We start from the raw sequence: 14,642 nt of genomic DNA, 5'->3' as shown, positions 1-14,642 counted from the left end.
AGCCTTAATGGCCTGTTGCAATGTTAAAATAATTATATAAACAATATATTTGTCGTTTTCTACCATTAGAATAATTCCATATATACTAAAGAAACGGCCTGTATTTATTGCGAGAAACTCCACAATTGCCAACATAATAAAAATAAAACCATCTAAGACTCGATAGGATTGATAAGTCCAGTCAGTAAAGAGTGTAATTTTTTTTCTATTATTAATTGTTCCAGTTTTGATTGCTGAAAAACAACAGCCAGAAGTATCAGGGTGGTTTAGGGATGCTTTGCAGGATGTCGAAATGAAGACTTCTGGGTTGAAGTTGAAAGCAGACACAATATTTCTAGATAGATACCAAGAAGAAGAAAGTTACGCGAAATGTAAGAAATTATTTGTGCTGTTATTGAAATAAGTGGATCAAAATCATAGGTGGAACATAAAATTTTGTCGCCGCCCCCCCGCAATCATTTTCCAAACCTCCCTTATAAAATTAAAATAAAAATTTTCCAGATAGTTTTATTGATTGAAAAATAATACAACTATTCTAAAAAAACTATACGTGTATGCTACATTTCCAAATGTAGAAAAATATTTTGATTGATCGGTCGGCGTTTTGATTAGAATATTGTAATAATTACAATGTTCTAATCCAAACGCTACACTTGCGAAATTATGATTATAACGTTAGCATACCACACTTAAAATAATGTAGGTTACGCAAATGTGCGCTAATTCCAGCGGGCGTGGGTTCGAATCGCGCTGGGTGTCGTATTTTTTTTCTAGTTTGAGTTGTTTTCAAATAATGTATGTGATATTCTTAAATCTTGTGAATTACCTATTCTTTGAATTAAAAAAATAGTTAATTGCTCCTATTTACATTTAAAAATAATACAATTTGCTTCTGTAAATAAAGAAGGTACAGTTTATCATTCAAAAATATTTAGACTATATTTTTTCGAGTACCAAAATGTGATGATATTTTAAAAGTACTTGTTGCGTCTAGAAGCAGTTTAACAACTTACTATAGATTAAATTCCAATAAGAAAAATCACTCACAAACCCACTGAATTCATTTATGTGATTCTTATGTCTTTATTTCTGTCAAATAAATTTGATTTAATTAATATGATAAATTACGGGTAATTGTTTAAATAATTAGTCGATCTGATTAATGTGAATCATTCTGTTAGTATGCGCCAGTCTATCTACTGGAGCGAGTATAATTGTGGACACTGCTTGGGCACCATGGAAACAATTCGAAGAACTCCTGTCCAAACATCCTTTAATGTCATTCATCAAAAGTGGATTCGGAGAATCAACTTCAACATTAGATGCAGTTTTGCAATTGCTACAAGCCAGGAGAGCAACTGACGCTGTCTTCGTATTCCAGAATGAACAAGGTGGGATAACATTATTATAATAACATTAATATGATAACTAGCTGCCCGGTATCTACTGTTCTCTCTGGGAGACAATGTGGTATGGTGTGGATTTTATATGAATGTGGGTAGTATTCACATTTATTACATCAGTATTATAGTTTATCCGCTGTAATTCGGTTAGTTAAGGCTATACTTCAGCTGGGGCACGGTCTAAAACGATTGTGACTACGCGACGCGAAAATTGTGCAAATGACGCGTGCAGAACAAAACATAATTTGTCATAAAAGGTCAACATGCGTCCATTTAATGTTATGTTTATTATTCTATTAGGTACTAATAATAATAATATATTCACTGACATGTTTTCTTTTTCAAGTAAATGGGAAACGTTTTTTAGTCATCTTTACACGATTTAAGAATTGATTCCCCCGTTGCCATCACAAAACAAATTGAAATGTCCATAGCTCGACTTTCGCTCTCCGATTACCAGCCAGTCCGAAATTTCGTCGCACCTATAGTTGAACATTATTTGCCGTTACGTTAAGTACCGTCATCCAGTTAAATTGGACATGCTGCCATATGGGTCTTTTAACGTGCATTGTATCTACGTATCTTTGACGAATGTAACATCCATAAATCATCCAGTCAGGCAGTTTAACTATGGATTCACGCACTGTCAATAATAACTTGTTTTTTTTTTATTAATTTTATTGATGATATTATCAGAACACATCACAAGCACACTACAAATAAAAAAATAAAATTTAATACTACCACCGTTTGTAAAATATTACTTCGTACTGTGTACATATTAGATAGGTACCACGTATTACTGTACCTATTAAATTCTTATTAATCATTTTGCGAAGGAAATGAGTAGGTATAACGAATAATGTGTAAATATGTCAATTAAATTTAGGATGTCTACTATACACGCAAGCAATGCCAGCAATGATACATTCATTTATTTTTTGAAAATCTGTCATCGAGACTTTAACATTGAAAATGATTATTTTCCGACTGCCTTTCTACAAGGCATGCTCTCTTGCGCAAGGCACTCTCTTGAATCTCGTCGGTCTCTTCTGCGCTTTGCCTGTTATGCGAGGGATGGTTTCAAATCCTGGTGCCCTAATGAATTTGAATTGACATGCGCCTGTCAATTACCTACGTGGTCGCAGCCATGATTTATTCTGGATTGGAACCGTTTCCTCGTGTCAAGCCTATCAGGCACCATTAGCGAGGGGTGGAAGATTAGTAAATGCGCTCCCTAAAGACATAGACATTTTCAATGATGTACTTTGCATTTTGTTTTTGTAACTGTATTTTTCTGTATAAAATTGTATGTTTTTTGTTTCCAAAAATTATAGTTTTCTGTATCAAATTGTACTTAAGTATGTTTTTTTTGTTATTATTATTATTATTGTTATTATATTTTTTTTTCTACATTCTCTTCTCTCTTGTGAGGGGTATGTTTGACTTATAATGTAAATCTCATTTTGTGTACGTCCTGAATTTAGATTTGTTATGTCCACAATGTTTTATAAATAAAATAAGTATTTTAATATACAATGTTACATATACTTCAAAATACCCTGTTTTTAATTTATATGATTGATTTTATACGAAGAAGGGAATAATTCTTATAGGTAGACTCTTACCCCCTTTAATATTTTACTACTATCCTCAGAGTCATTGAATCTAGCGATGAACGCCTGTCCAAAGGCTACAACCACTGGTTGGATACTTACCATCGAGTCACTGCAATCTGTCGCACCCATAAAAGATTGTCGTGTGCGCGTCACCTACCGATCATAATTTGCCTAATAGATCGTCATCTTCAATCACTTTTGCAATAACAATTTTGAATAATTTGGCAAAGAACCTACGAATTACCTCATAAATATTATTTCAGCACTTGACCAAGCGTTGTACAACATCCTCGGTAAATCAACTCTGAGAATCCTTGCTATGGAAGGACTGCAGCAAAGAATTGGTGACATGAGACCAGCTGCTGGCAACATCGTAATCCTTGGAAAGACTGAGTTTATTCAAGAAACATATAAACAGGTATAATCTACGATTGGTTTCGATGTTTCCAAAACAGAATATCTTTTGGAAATCATATGAAAAATAAAAAGAGAGATAAGTATTTAAATAATGTGATAAGTATGCCAAATTAATCTTAATGCGCATAGGAGTAAAGGGACGAATCGAATCGACGCCACTGAATTAGAAAATCCCAGCACTGTCCACACTGCATTGTCCAAAACTCAATATTCTTAAGTCTTCTCGTTCTTCTGAAAAGTAGTGATTTTAGACTTACCCCCCTTTTTCTATCTCACAAAGCATTATTAAAACACTGTTGAGAAACATCATTAGGGGGTGTAGACTATAGAGGGTATTGTGTAACTGTTTAAATAAAAATATGTTTATTAAAAAGCATTTGCTACTGCTGTTGTTTGTGTGACGTAACATTATATTAAAATAAAAATAAATCATCCGCGTAGCTCCAAGCATACCGCTTTGACAATGATTTTATGAGGCTAGATATGGCGTAGCACTTTCATAGGCCCACATTCCATGAGCGATGTATATTAATTTATGTAATGGCAGTATCTAGCAGAATCATCTTATTATATAATTTTACATTTTATAAATTTTGAAAAGTGAAATGTCCGCAGTTCCAATTTCAAAAATATTATTTTGAAGTCAAAATAATAATTAAATTACACGTGAATATTGTAATTTTAACAGTGGTTAATTAAAATAATTATTAATATTTTGCAAAGCTTGAAATCGGTTTCTTGTAAGGTTTTCGTCTCTATAAAATATTCTGACCATTTGGATGACTTGATTAATAATTAATTGCAGAAATATTACTTCTAGACACGGAAGATATTTTCTTTGACGATGGTAAAAAATTGTGATGGGATTAGCTATAAACTTTATAGGTAATATTTTTCTGTTATTTTACACGTTCCTAAATGCCAGCATAAAATTCCTAATAATTAATTTAGATGTGATTTTGGACATTCTTGGGCACCCACCTAGTTTTAGATGAGGATTGATTGCGATACGTATACAATTTATTTATTTTCATTTGATTTTATATTACGATTCATAATAATAGTTTATTACATACCTAATAGTAACAATAACCCACTTGTAGCAACAAGTGTACTCCAGGCTACATCATTTCTTTAAATTTCCAAGATTTTCCGCAGTATTGAGACTAATCCGCAGTTTTTTATGGTGACCGATTTTAGCTATAAATAGTGTTTTCAATTTCGAAATGTCTCCATAATCCGAAGGTTTCAAACCCCAGGTTGCAAAAATTATATTTAGTTACTTAGATCCTAGACTAAACCAATTCAGTGCCTCTGTTATCATTGAAAATTAATTTGTACAAAAAATAGATTATTTAAAATATCAATATACTTACTACAGGTTTATTATGGTTTTAAATTACGTCTTATAACATAAGTCTGATAAACATATACATGGCATCTTTCATTTCAGGCAGTCGATATGGAGTTGGTCAAGCTACCCGATCGATGGGTTCTGGCGTCCACAGACCTATACTTCCACCGTTTTGACCCATCGGTGCTAAAAGAGCCCGCTTGCCTGATAGGCTATGGACCTTCATTGTCTTGTAGACTTCAAGGAATACCGTCTCCATGTAACCAATATGATGGGAACATACCAGTTAATATAATATATTATATATTTTCATAAAATGAAAGAAACTCGTAATTTATTTGACAGTTGTTTACTAAATAAAATGTTTTAAGTAATTGGTGCATACTTACTAAAAATATTAGCCATGCGTATCTAAATATCGTTTTAAAATAATTTGTAAATAATATAATCAAAATATAAAGACTGCGGTGGATCGATCAGGTACCTATATACATAGAATATTGGAGGAACTATCATCAAGGCGGGCTATGTACGCATCTCCTGAGGGTGAGTGAAAATCTAGAGATCCGAGACTGATATGCTCGGCTAAAATTATTGGAAAGCGACGGACCTAGATCGCCCGGCATGGAGAAATGAAGGAGATCATGATGGGTTGTGGAGCCAATTAATATAATATTTTAACAGAATGAACCCTAATCCAATCAAATAACCTAATTCCTATCATATAACGGCCTTCTCTTCTTTCAAGTATCTGTAATAGATATGAATGAATAAATTTAACATTACGAATTTCCGTAAAAAAAATACGTTGTTACTAGGGATTCCAATCCCGGGATCCCGAGCTATTTTTGATACCCATGAATCCCGGGATTGATAAACATTATCCCGAAACCTTCAGGATTGATTTTTTTATCATTTTTTATTGAAAATTTAAATAAAAATGAAAATATAACAGAAAAAATACTTTTAATAACAAATAACTACATTAGAAATAAACTGAGTTTGAATGAAGTTTGATTTATACACATGTGTAAGTTGCCGATTCATTTTATTTTTTCACATAAATTAATAAAAATGAGAAAAATTGGGAAAAAACAATGTAATTCCACCATGACCTCATACGTTTTACGGCAGTTTCATATTTGGCTGACTAATTAGATTTATGAAGCGGAAAGGCCATAAGTACACCATGATTTGCTTTACTATTTTAAATCTCGCTAATTCATTAAGTTTTTACTATCAGTAATAGCAATCTCATATTAAATTCACATTATTATTTATATTACAATATTATTTACTCCATTAAACTAATGTATTTCCAAGATTGAACTTATACAATATTAACAATAAATGTCTTAAATAATATAATTTATACTAGATTTATTTTTGACCGATTTTATTGATATTATTTGTAAATATAAAATTTTTATATTGACAATGGAAAAATGCTAATCCCGAGACCAGTCCCGGGATCCCGGGATTGTCAAATTGTAATCCCGATATCCCGGGATCAGAATTTTGGATCGGGATTGGATTCCCTAGTTGTTACGAGTATGTAGGTACCTATATCTCCAAAATGTTGATTCCGATGTGCTCAATATTTATGTAATGTTATAATATGATTTCAATGTAATAAATTAGTAAAAAAAATTGAGTTATACCACACCTTGTCGATATTCAATTTATAAAATAAGTAAAATAACAATAACAAATAATAATATTTCAGATGGAAGCACTTGTCATGACTAATCTGGTGGAAATTCTAGCAGATGCCTTGGTGGAGTCCAATCAAAAGCTTGTCAAAATCGACTGCAGCGCGGAATTAATTGCTGATGACGATCAGCGTTTCCAGAATCAATTATACAAATTACTGGATGATAAAACTGGATCAAATGATTCTTTATTATATTGGGACAAATCGAGGTATGAATATGTCATATCTATAGTCTTACTTCTAAGACTGGTATTTCATGATATGTCATGTTTATTTTGAGTTTGGTAAGTACCTACCTATGTGGCGATCAACGAGTCCTGTGAGAACTGTGTGATACTCAGTGTCAGCATTATTCAATAGTCCAGGGTTCAATAAATAACATATCAGGATTGAATAAATCTCACTCCGCTTTTATCTTGATCGTGTAACTGTAACTCTATATCAGTCACTCAGTATCACCGAGTCTCGGACTAAATATCTCACTCGTTTTTATATCTTATATCATTGTCTTTATTGTACCTATGTAAACTGCACTTGTCACTCCATAAATAATACATTCTACAACATCTCCACACACACCTTCACCTATAAAGATTGAAATACCACCACAGGAAAAAATACATTTCATTTGAAGTAAATAAAATTTAAATCAGAAAGCATCACGTATATCGCCATAGTATGGAGAGAGTGACTTGTATTCATTTTTATTCACGGAATCAATAATATTTTTTGTTTTTGTTTTTTGAAGGCATGGTCTATTTCTACGTGCTGATTATATGGTGAGAGTTGGAGGCCCAAAAGGTTTGATCTCGGCTGCGGAATGGATGACAACTAGCAAGCAAATTCCTCCTGCCAGTAGCACTGAAATAAAAACACCAAGACGTTTTTTTCGAATTGGCACGACTCCAGTGAGCTAAATATGAAACCAAATAAATAAATAATATAATTATTCCTTCCTGCAATTACACCCCATAAAACGAAGTGACGTTTTACAGGCTATTCCGTGGACATATCCAAAAATTGACACATCTACAGGAAAAGCGATGCTAAATAATAAAGGGGAACCCATTTACGAAGGTTACTGTATGGATCTCATAGAAAAATTAAGCCAGGTAAGACGCAGTAAGTTACTAAGGCCATCATTTATTAAAACAAGTAATTATAATCTTCCAATAGAGGGTTTAAAGACGTGGAGACTTATGGCTCTGACTAATTAATTTCGACAAAGCTCGTGTATTTTACGTGAATAAGCGTGTGATCAAAATACATACACGTGACTAAGCGAGTGCAGCGCGCATGCGAGGGATACAACGCGGATGTTATGTTTATGCGATCGCGCAAAAAAGACGCAAACTCATGCAAATGTACGTTCATCAGAGAGAGATAGCTTATTCGTTACATACAGGGTGACAGACAAATATATAATATAATTATTTTCAACAGTTAATGGATTTTGACTACGAAATAGTAACCCCTAAACGTGGATCATTTGGTTCTAAGTATAAGAACGGATCATGGGATGGAATAATTGGAGATCTTCAAAGGGGAGTAAGTGTTATTTATCAATCATATATAATTTACGTACATGTAATTATATTTTATACTTGCACTTTTGATAACTAACGCATTAAAGTAAACTGTTTTAAGGATACAGACATTGCCGTTGCAGCCACAATAATGACATCACAGAGAGAAGAAGTTGTCGACTTTGTTGCCCCATATTTTGAACAAACTGGAATATCTATTGGTTTGTTATAAGATTGTTTTTATTTTTAAAACTAAATATATTAATATAACATTCACATTTTTATATAGTAGCGGTAAAAGTTTTTATCATATTTACATGTAAATACTTGTATCATAATACATTTATTTTCAGCAATAAGGAAGCCTGTGAGTAAGACATCTCTATTCAAATTTATGACAGTTTTGAGAGTTGAAGTTTGGCTTAGCATTTTGGCGGCACTCTCTTTAACTGCTGGATTGTTGGCAATACTAGATAAGTATTCCCCGTACAGTGCCAGAAATAATAAAAAAGCGTACCCATATCCGTGCAGGTAATAATAATAAATTTATACTAATTAAAATTTTCCATGATTTCTAAATATTTGCCACTTGAACAGCGTTTTGACCATGTCTACACAAGTTGTCTGTTTGTTACGTTAAAATTCAAAAACTACTTGACCAATATTAATAAAACTTGCGCAGCATTGACTCGATTTATCACGGTTTCGAAATTAAGATAAAAATGAAAAAAAAATAACCCACCTGCAACAATTGATTTGTTACGATTAGGAAAAGTGGTCAGATAATAGCGATGGACTGATGAAATAGGGTAGAGGTAGAGAAGCGCGCACCTACATACAACCATTGTTGATCACTTGGATCAGTCAACTTTCAGTCGAGTGTATGCTAAAGGCAGCGACTGAATATTCAAAGAAATAGATCGGCTGAAAAGAGGCATGTGCCTAGATCCAACTGATATCTGTATAATTAAATTGAACAAAAAAAATCAAATTGAATCAATCTATTTGTTCACTCACCATCAGTTACTAACAAATCGATGTAAGTATTAATTATGTGTCTACATAGTCAATTTTCCTTATCTTACAGAAAGTTTACATTGAAAGAGTCATTTTGGTTTGCTCTTACATCATTTACGCCTCAAGGAGGTGGTGAGGCTCCAAAGGCATTATCTGGCCGAGCTCTTGTGGCTGCTTACTGGCTGTTTGTTGTCCTCATGCTGGCAACCTTCACTGCTAATTTAGCTGCATTTCTTACTGTTGAGAGGATGCAGGTTTGTGAATTGCAAATATTTTCAATAAACAAAAGTTAGTCTAACCCTGTAGCTGGATCACAAACTACTAAACAGTCTCGGGTACTTCAATCAACAACAGGATTATATTATAATACGAATCGGTGGCAACTGGCACCCACAGAACAGATATTTACGATAGAAATGTAAAAAACATCGCCATGAACCAAGTCAGCCCATAAATCTCAAGTAAATCGAAATGCACAAACTACCTTCAAATATTTAATGCTCGTTGCATTTACGCGATAAACATTAGGATGTAGATATAACTGTTGAAAATAACATATCCTTTAACGCGTGTTTAAGTAGGTATCTCATAGTTTTCCACACTTACCACATCCAGTAGGGCAGGGGGGGGAACTATTTGGATGGAGGGCCAAATTCAAGAATTCAAAATGAGCGGCGGACCGCAAGTAAAATACCATTTTTAGATATACACTATTTATTATCACGAAAAATAAACATTACAAAAAAATTAATGAGAAGAATGAAACTGTTGTACATTTTTTAACATTTTTTTAAATTCATGTGTTAAGTTTGTAGTTGATATTCTCAAAACTGCTTGTAAATAATGGGCATCGGAAATATTTGATCGTAAAGAATTTTTATTGAGGTTCATGATCGAAAATGTATGTTCACATATATAGGATGATCCAAGAACATTTTTCTTGCATAATCTTTAAGTTGGTCGAATTTGTCTGAATTAAGGGCATTGTAAAATTTGGAGATTTCTTCACGAAGATGCAATTCTCTTAAATCAGTGTCACACTGCAGATCAATAATCTCAAGTTGTAGCTCTGTCGGTGGACTATTGATATATATTGAAAATGGATCGCGTACTATTGCTAAACTTGTCTCGATTTTTCGGAAGTCACCAAATCTTTGTGAAAAATCGTCATTCAAAGCTTTAATAATTTTACCATATTCTTCAAATTTATATTCTGATATATTCAGCAACTTCAAAGTTGGAAAGTGGTCCACATTGTTATTCGATATTTGTCGAAGGAATAACTTGAGTTTTAATTGAAATCCATTCAAACTTTTTACTATTTATCATAGGCATATATTTTTTTTCCTTGCAACGCGGAGTTAAAAGTATTTAAATGTGTCACGATGTTCAACGTAGAAAATAGTAGTTACATAGTGTGAGACGAGACGCAAAGAAGACGTACTGAAATAATACATTTACGAAACAACAAATTCTTCAAATTTTTAAAAAAATATATAAAAAAGTTATTCGTAATCAGAAGTACAATTAATGATGGCGGGCCACAAAAAAATACCCGGCGGGCCGCAGTTTGACATAACCCCCCTCCCCGCAGTAGGGTAATCAAGTTCTCATTACTGTTGTGTTCCCTGGTGACAACTTACGGTGAGAAAGAGATAAAATCGATTTCACCTATTTGGCAGTACATGAACAGTAATATTGAGTTGAAACAGATGTGGTTGAATGAGAGAATGGCTGATTTTTAGGCCACTTCTATAGAAATGGAACCAAACAAATATTACTAAAAAAAATAATTTAGAGTGTCATTTTTCAGTTTAATTGTACAAAGTTAATTTCATTGGTTTGTAAGGATTTGCATTAATAGGCGTATGTATCTTAGTTGTCCACATACAACGAATTTAGAGAAAGGTGAATCTCTAGTGGCGTCGAAAGAAAAGGGTTACGAGGACGTGCACCTTCCAGATGGTGAGACATCACCAAGAAAACGACTGAACTAATAATGGCAAAAGCAACAGAATTGTTGGCAACGTCTGTAATTCCAGTGGTCACCGTCCACAGTAGGTAATTCAGCAAAGGATATTAAGAGAAGACTTATGAATACTAATACGCATTGGGTTTTTTTATGTAGATTTCTGACGACGCGATCGCCTCGACTGCTTCAATATTATTTTTAATGGCAATAATGTGTGTATCGATCGAAACCTGATAGTTAAATGTACCTTATCTTCATTTCAGTCCCCGGTGGCTTCTTTAGAGCAACTTGCGAGGCAGTCGAGAATTAATTATACAGTTGTCGAAGGTCAGATTGCACACCAATATTTTATCAACATGAAACATGCTGAAGACACTTTATACAGGTACATTTTTTTTAATTTGTTTTCAATATTAATTTCACACCTGAAACTTACCTTAGTAAATCTTCCCGTTTGACTTCCTCTAGGGTTTGGAAAGAGATTACACTAAACAGCAGCGCCGACGAGAGCATTTACCAGGTGTGGGACTATCCAATAAGAGAGCAGTACGGTCACATTTTGCAGGCCATCAATGCATCGCAACCTTTGCCAAATGCTGAAGTCGCTTTTAAGAAAGTAGACGACCACGAACAAGCAGACTTTGCGTTTATTCACGATTCGTCTGAAATAAAGTGAGCTGATTTTGATTTTCACGCACAATATTCAATCAACATAATATACTTTTTTTTCACATCGATTAGGACGATTACTAGTTGCTGAATATCGCGATCGCCATGTTTTTCGTGTTTTATAATATTGTGTCGCTGCACGAAAAGCGTTTATATAATAATTCATAAAAGATATTTTATAAAAAATAATACCACGATATTAGGTACAGGTACCTTTTATACATAATTTGAAAAGATCTCATGCATGTAAGTACACATTAGAAAAAATCATTATGTAGAAAGAAAAAAAAATCGGTTAGTAATTAAGGAATTATTTGATACCTAACTTAATTTAATAATATACTAAAACCAATAGCCAACATTATAACGCAATTCTATAAGCATTTCGTGTAACGACTACTAGTTAAAATCGTCGTAATTCAATAAGATGCCCGTAGCTTAATTGGAAAAGCATACTGGCGCGAATCCAGCAGATACAAGTTCATGTCCTGTCGGGTGTCGTATTTTTTTTTCTATAAAATGATTTTTTCTAGTGTGTATATGCATGATATATTTTCAAATTATGTATATTCTGTATATAAAATGTTACATACTCAAGTCTTGTGTCTCATTCGTATAATAAATTCGAATAAAAGAAATAGTTTATTAGGTAGGTACCTACCTTTTATCAAAGATTGGTCTATGGTAGAAAGTGTTTTGCGGTGTTGCCAGATGACATTTTAAGAATGCAGTAGATTGACAAATAATATAAAAATCAACGATTTTTCTTTGATTAAAATGAAAAACGGCAAGAAATTAACCAACAAAATTATCGATATTATGAGATTCTATATAATTATTGCCAGAAAAGGAAATAAAAGTCTGAAAACATGTCAACATTTATTCATTGTTTTTTTTTTGTTTGAAATATTGTAAGTACGCAGTATAATATTAATTATACCCACTCGTGTTTTTATAAAAGAACGTTCTTAAGAGAAATGTTGTACAACATTGATAAAATATATTGTATATTATATTGAGTGTATATTTCTCAGGGTACCTTTATTTAATATGAACGTTTCTTTTGTAATGATATTTAATATTCCAGATACGAAGTCAGTCGTAATTGTAATCTAACGATAGTAGGCGAAGTATTTGGCGAGCGACCGTATGCGATTGCTGTCCAGCAAGGATCAAGGCTCCAAGAAGAATTATCAAAAGCTGTTCTTGAACTACAAAAGCAGAGGTGGAATATTGATTTTAACTACGAATTACACTTCGATATAAATATCTAAAACAGGCCCGTCGAGTTTGACATAGTGTATAGGCATAAACATGCGTGGAAAAAAGCTAAAATTCGACAGGTGCACGAAAGAAGCAAAGAAAATTTTCACAGATCTGAGTCATAAAAAATTATTGCTGAAGCCTTTTTGTGCCAGTTCCCTAACTCTGTCCTGTCCTGAATTATAGAATTAGTCAAAACATAGAATTAAAAATCAATGGATAATACATGACTCCACAATCTTATCTTTTTTTTTTCGACCATGTCCGATCCTGATAGGATCATATGGGCCTCCACAGAGTGGAAGTTTGAATTGACAGATTTTGTTTTTTACGAGAAATGGATGTCAGCCACTTGCTCAACCTATTAGATCCATACCCTGACACATACAAATTGAAAAACAATATGTGTACTTGCCAGACCCAGGATTCGAACCTGGGACCCACAGCTTTATAGTCCAACGCTTATGCCGCGCGGCCACCGTGGGCGTCGGCCGTCGGGCTTTGAACATGTAAATTACGATTTCCGCTTATATGCCGAGCATAAGGTCAACCTAAGGTTACCTGAGGTTACATAAATATTATATGTACCTAATTAAATATTGACGAATAATTCTGCTTATTATTAGGATATTTACAAATCGCACGAAAATTGCACATTATCATTACTTTAGTTGATTGTCTGACACTTTCACTTCGATGTATTCACATCCGCAAAAAAAACTCTTTTTAAAATAAATTGACATTTTCAAAGATGTCACACATTAAAAAATGACTTTTCTATTAATTCCATGCTTTTCCGGGGCTTTGTAATCTGTCAATAAATTATTTCGTGATCGGTCATTTTAAAAACGTCATATTATTTTACATTTGAATAAAATTACAATATGTTAAAAATTGAAAGTTTACCTTACAATAATTTCTTTTTAGATTTCTGGAAGGCTTAACTGCAACATATTGGAATAGAACTTGTGCAGATGGAGATGAATCAGAAGGAATTACTTTGGATAGTTTAGGTACAGAAACTATCCTTTTCGTTAAAATGATGTGACAAAATTATCTTCATTTTTTCTTAAACGCTATACATTTTCAGGTGGAGTTTTCATTGCTACCCTATTCGGTCTTGCATTAGCGATGCTTACTTTAGCTTGGGAAGTATTTTACTACAAGAGAAAGGAACGAACAAATAAAGTCAAGTCCGTGGATGAAGACCCAACAAAACAGGTGACGTCTGAATGGGGCCCAAGACTCAAAGGCGCGGACAAACTGGGCGTCGATTACCGATTCAAAGGGAGACATAGAAACGTTGTGACGATTGGAGAATCGTTCAGACCAGCTATTGATAAATTTAAGCCCAATGTCTCGTATATAAATGTTGATCCGAAATCAAGATGGAACCCTTGAATTTTGTTACATACCAATATATAAATAATACCAGTAGGTACTATAATGTAGTAACAGTGTGTGATTTTAGGTATATAAATACATTTATAAGTACGAATGATAATTATTGTAACTAGCGGTACCTAAGCATATTATTATATTGTCATTTAGATACATATATGAATATATTCAAATAATAAAATTTAAGTGTCTGTGATTTCGAAATATTTGCCTTTTGATCAGTGCTTTCAGCAAGCACAATAATAAATTATCTGTTTGTTTTGTAATACTTAACCCAAAAACTAATT

At 33.2% G+C, this 14,642-nt stretch overlaps 2 protein-coding genes across 2 annotated transcripts; both read left to right on the top strand.

Moving 5' to 3' along the window:
- The first annotated feature begins 292 nt into the window (after positions 1 to 292).
- On the top strand, positions 293 to 6,542 carry LOC147067200 (ionotropic receptor coreceptor Ir8a-like). The gene is made up of 5 exons (XM_085954860.1): positions 293 to 371; positions 1,182 to 1,391; positions 3,286 to 3,440; positions 4,893 to 5,052; positions 6,520 to 6,542. Exons 1-5 carry the CDS (start codon positions 293 to 295, stop codon positions 6,540 to 6,542), a joined length of 627 nt encoding a protein of 208 aa, XP_085810986.1.
- An 834-nt stretch (positions 6,543 to 7,376) lies between these two features.
- Positions 7,377 to 14,355, top strand: Ir8a (Ionotropic receptor 8a). Its single transcript, XM_085955005.1, has 11 exons — positions 7,377 to 7,415; positions 7,503 to 7,619; positions 7,951 to 8,055; positions 8,155 to 8,254; positions 8,387 to 8,564; positions 9,121 to 9,304; positions 11,286 to 11,407; positions 11,491 to 11,694; positions 12,779 to 12,916; positions 13,882 to 13,967; positions 14,045 to 14,355. Exons 2-11 carry the CDS (start codon positions 7,551 to 7,553, stop codon positions 14,353 to 14,355), a joined length of 1,497 nt encoding a protein of 498 aa, XP_085811131.1. The 5' UTR covers positions 7,377 to 7,415; positions 7,503 to 7,550.
- The last annotated feature ends 287 nt before the right edge of the window (positions 14,356 to 14,642 follow it).

Source organism: Rhyacophila brunnea, unplaced genomic scaffold (genome assembly GCF_057557595.1).
Source record: "Rhyacophila brunnea isolate RB1 unplaced genomic scaffold, BYU_Rbru_1.0 scaffold_4, whole genome shotgun sequence".
NCBI classification, from domain to species: Eukaryota; Metazoa; Arthropoda; class Insecta; order Trichoptera; family Rhyacophilidae; genus Rhyacophila; species Rhyacophila brunnea.
The sequence above is the reverse complement of the archived record's forward strand: the minus strand, read 5'-3'. Positions and strand labels throughout refer to the sequence as shown.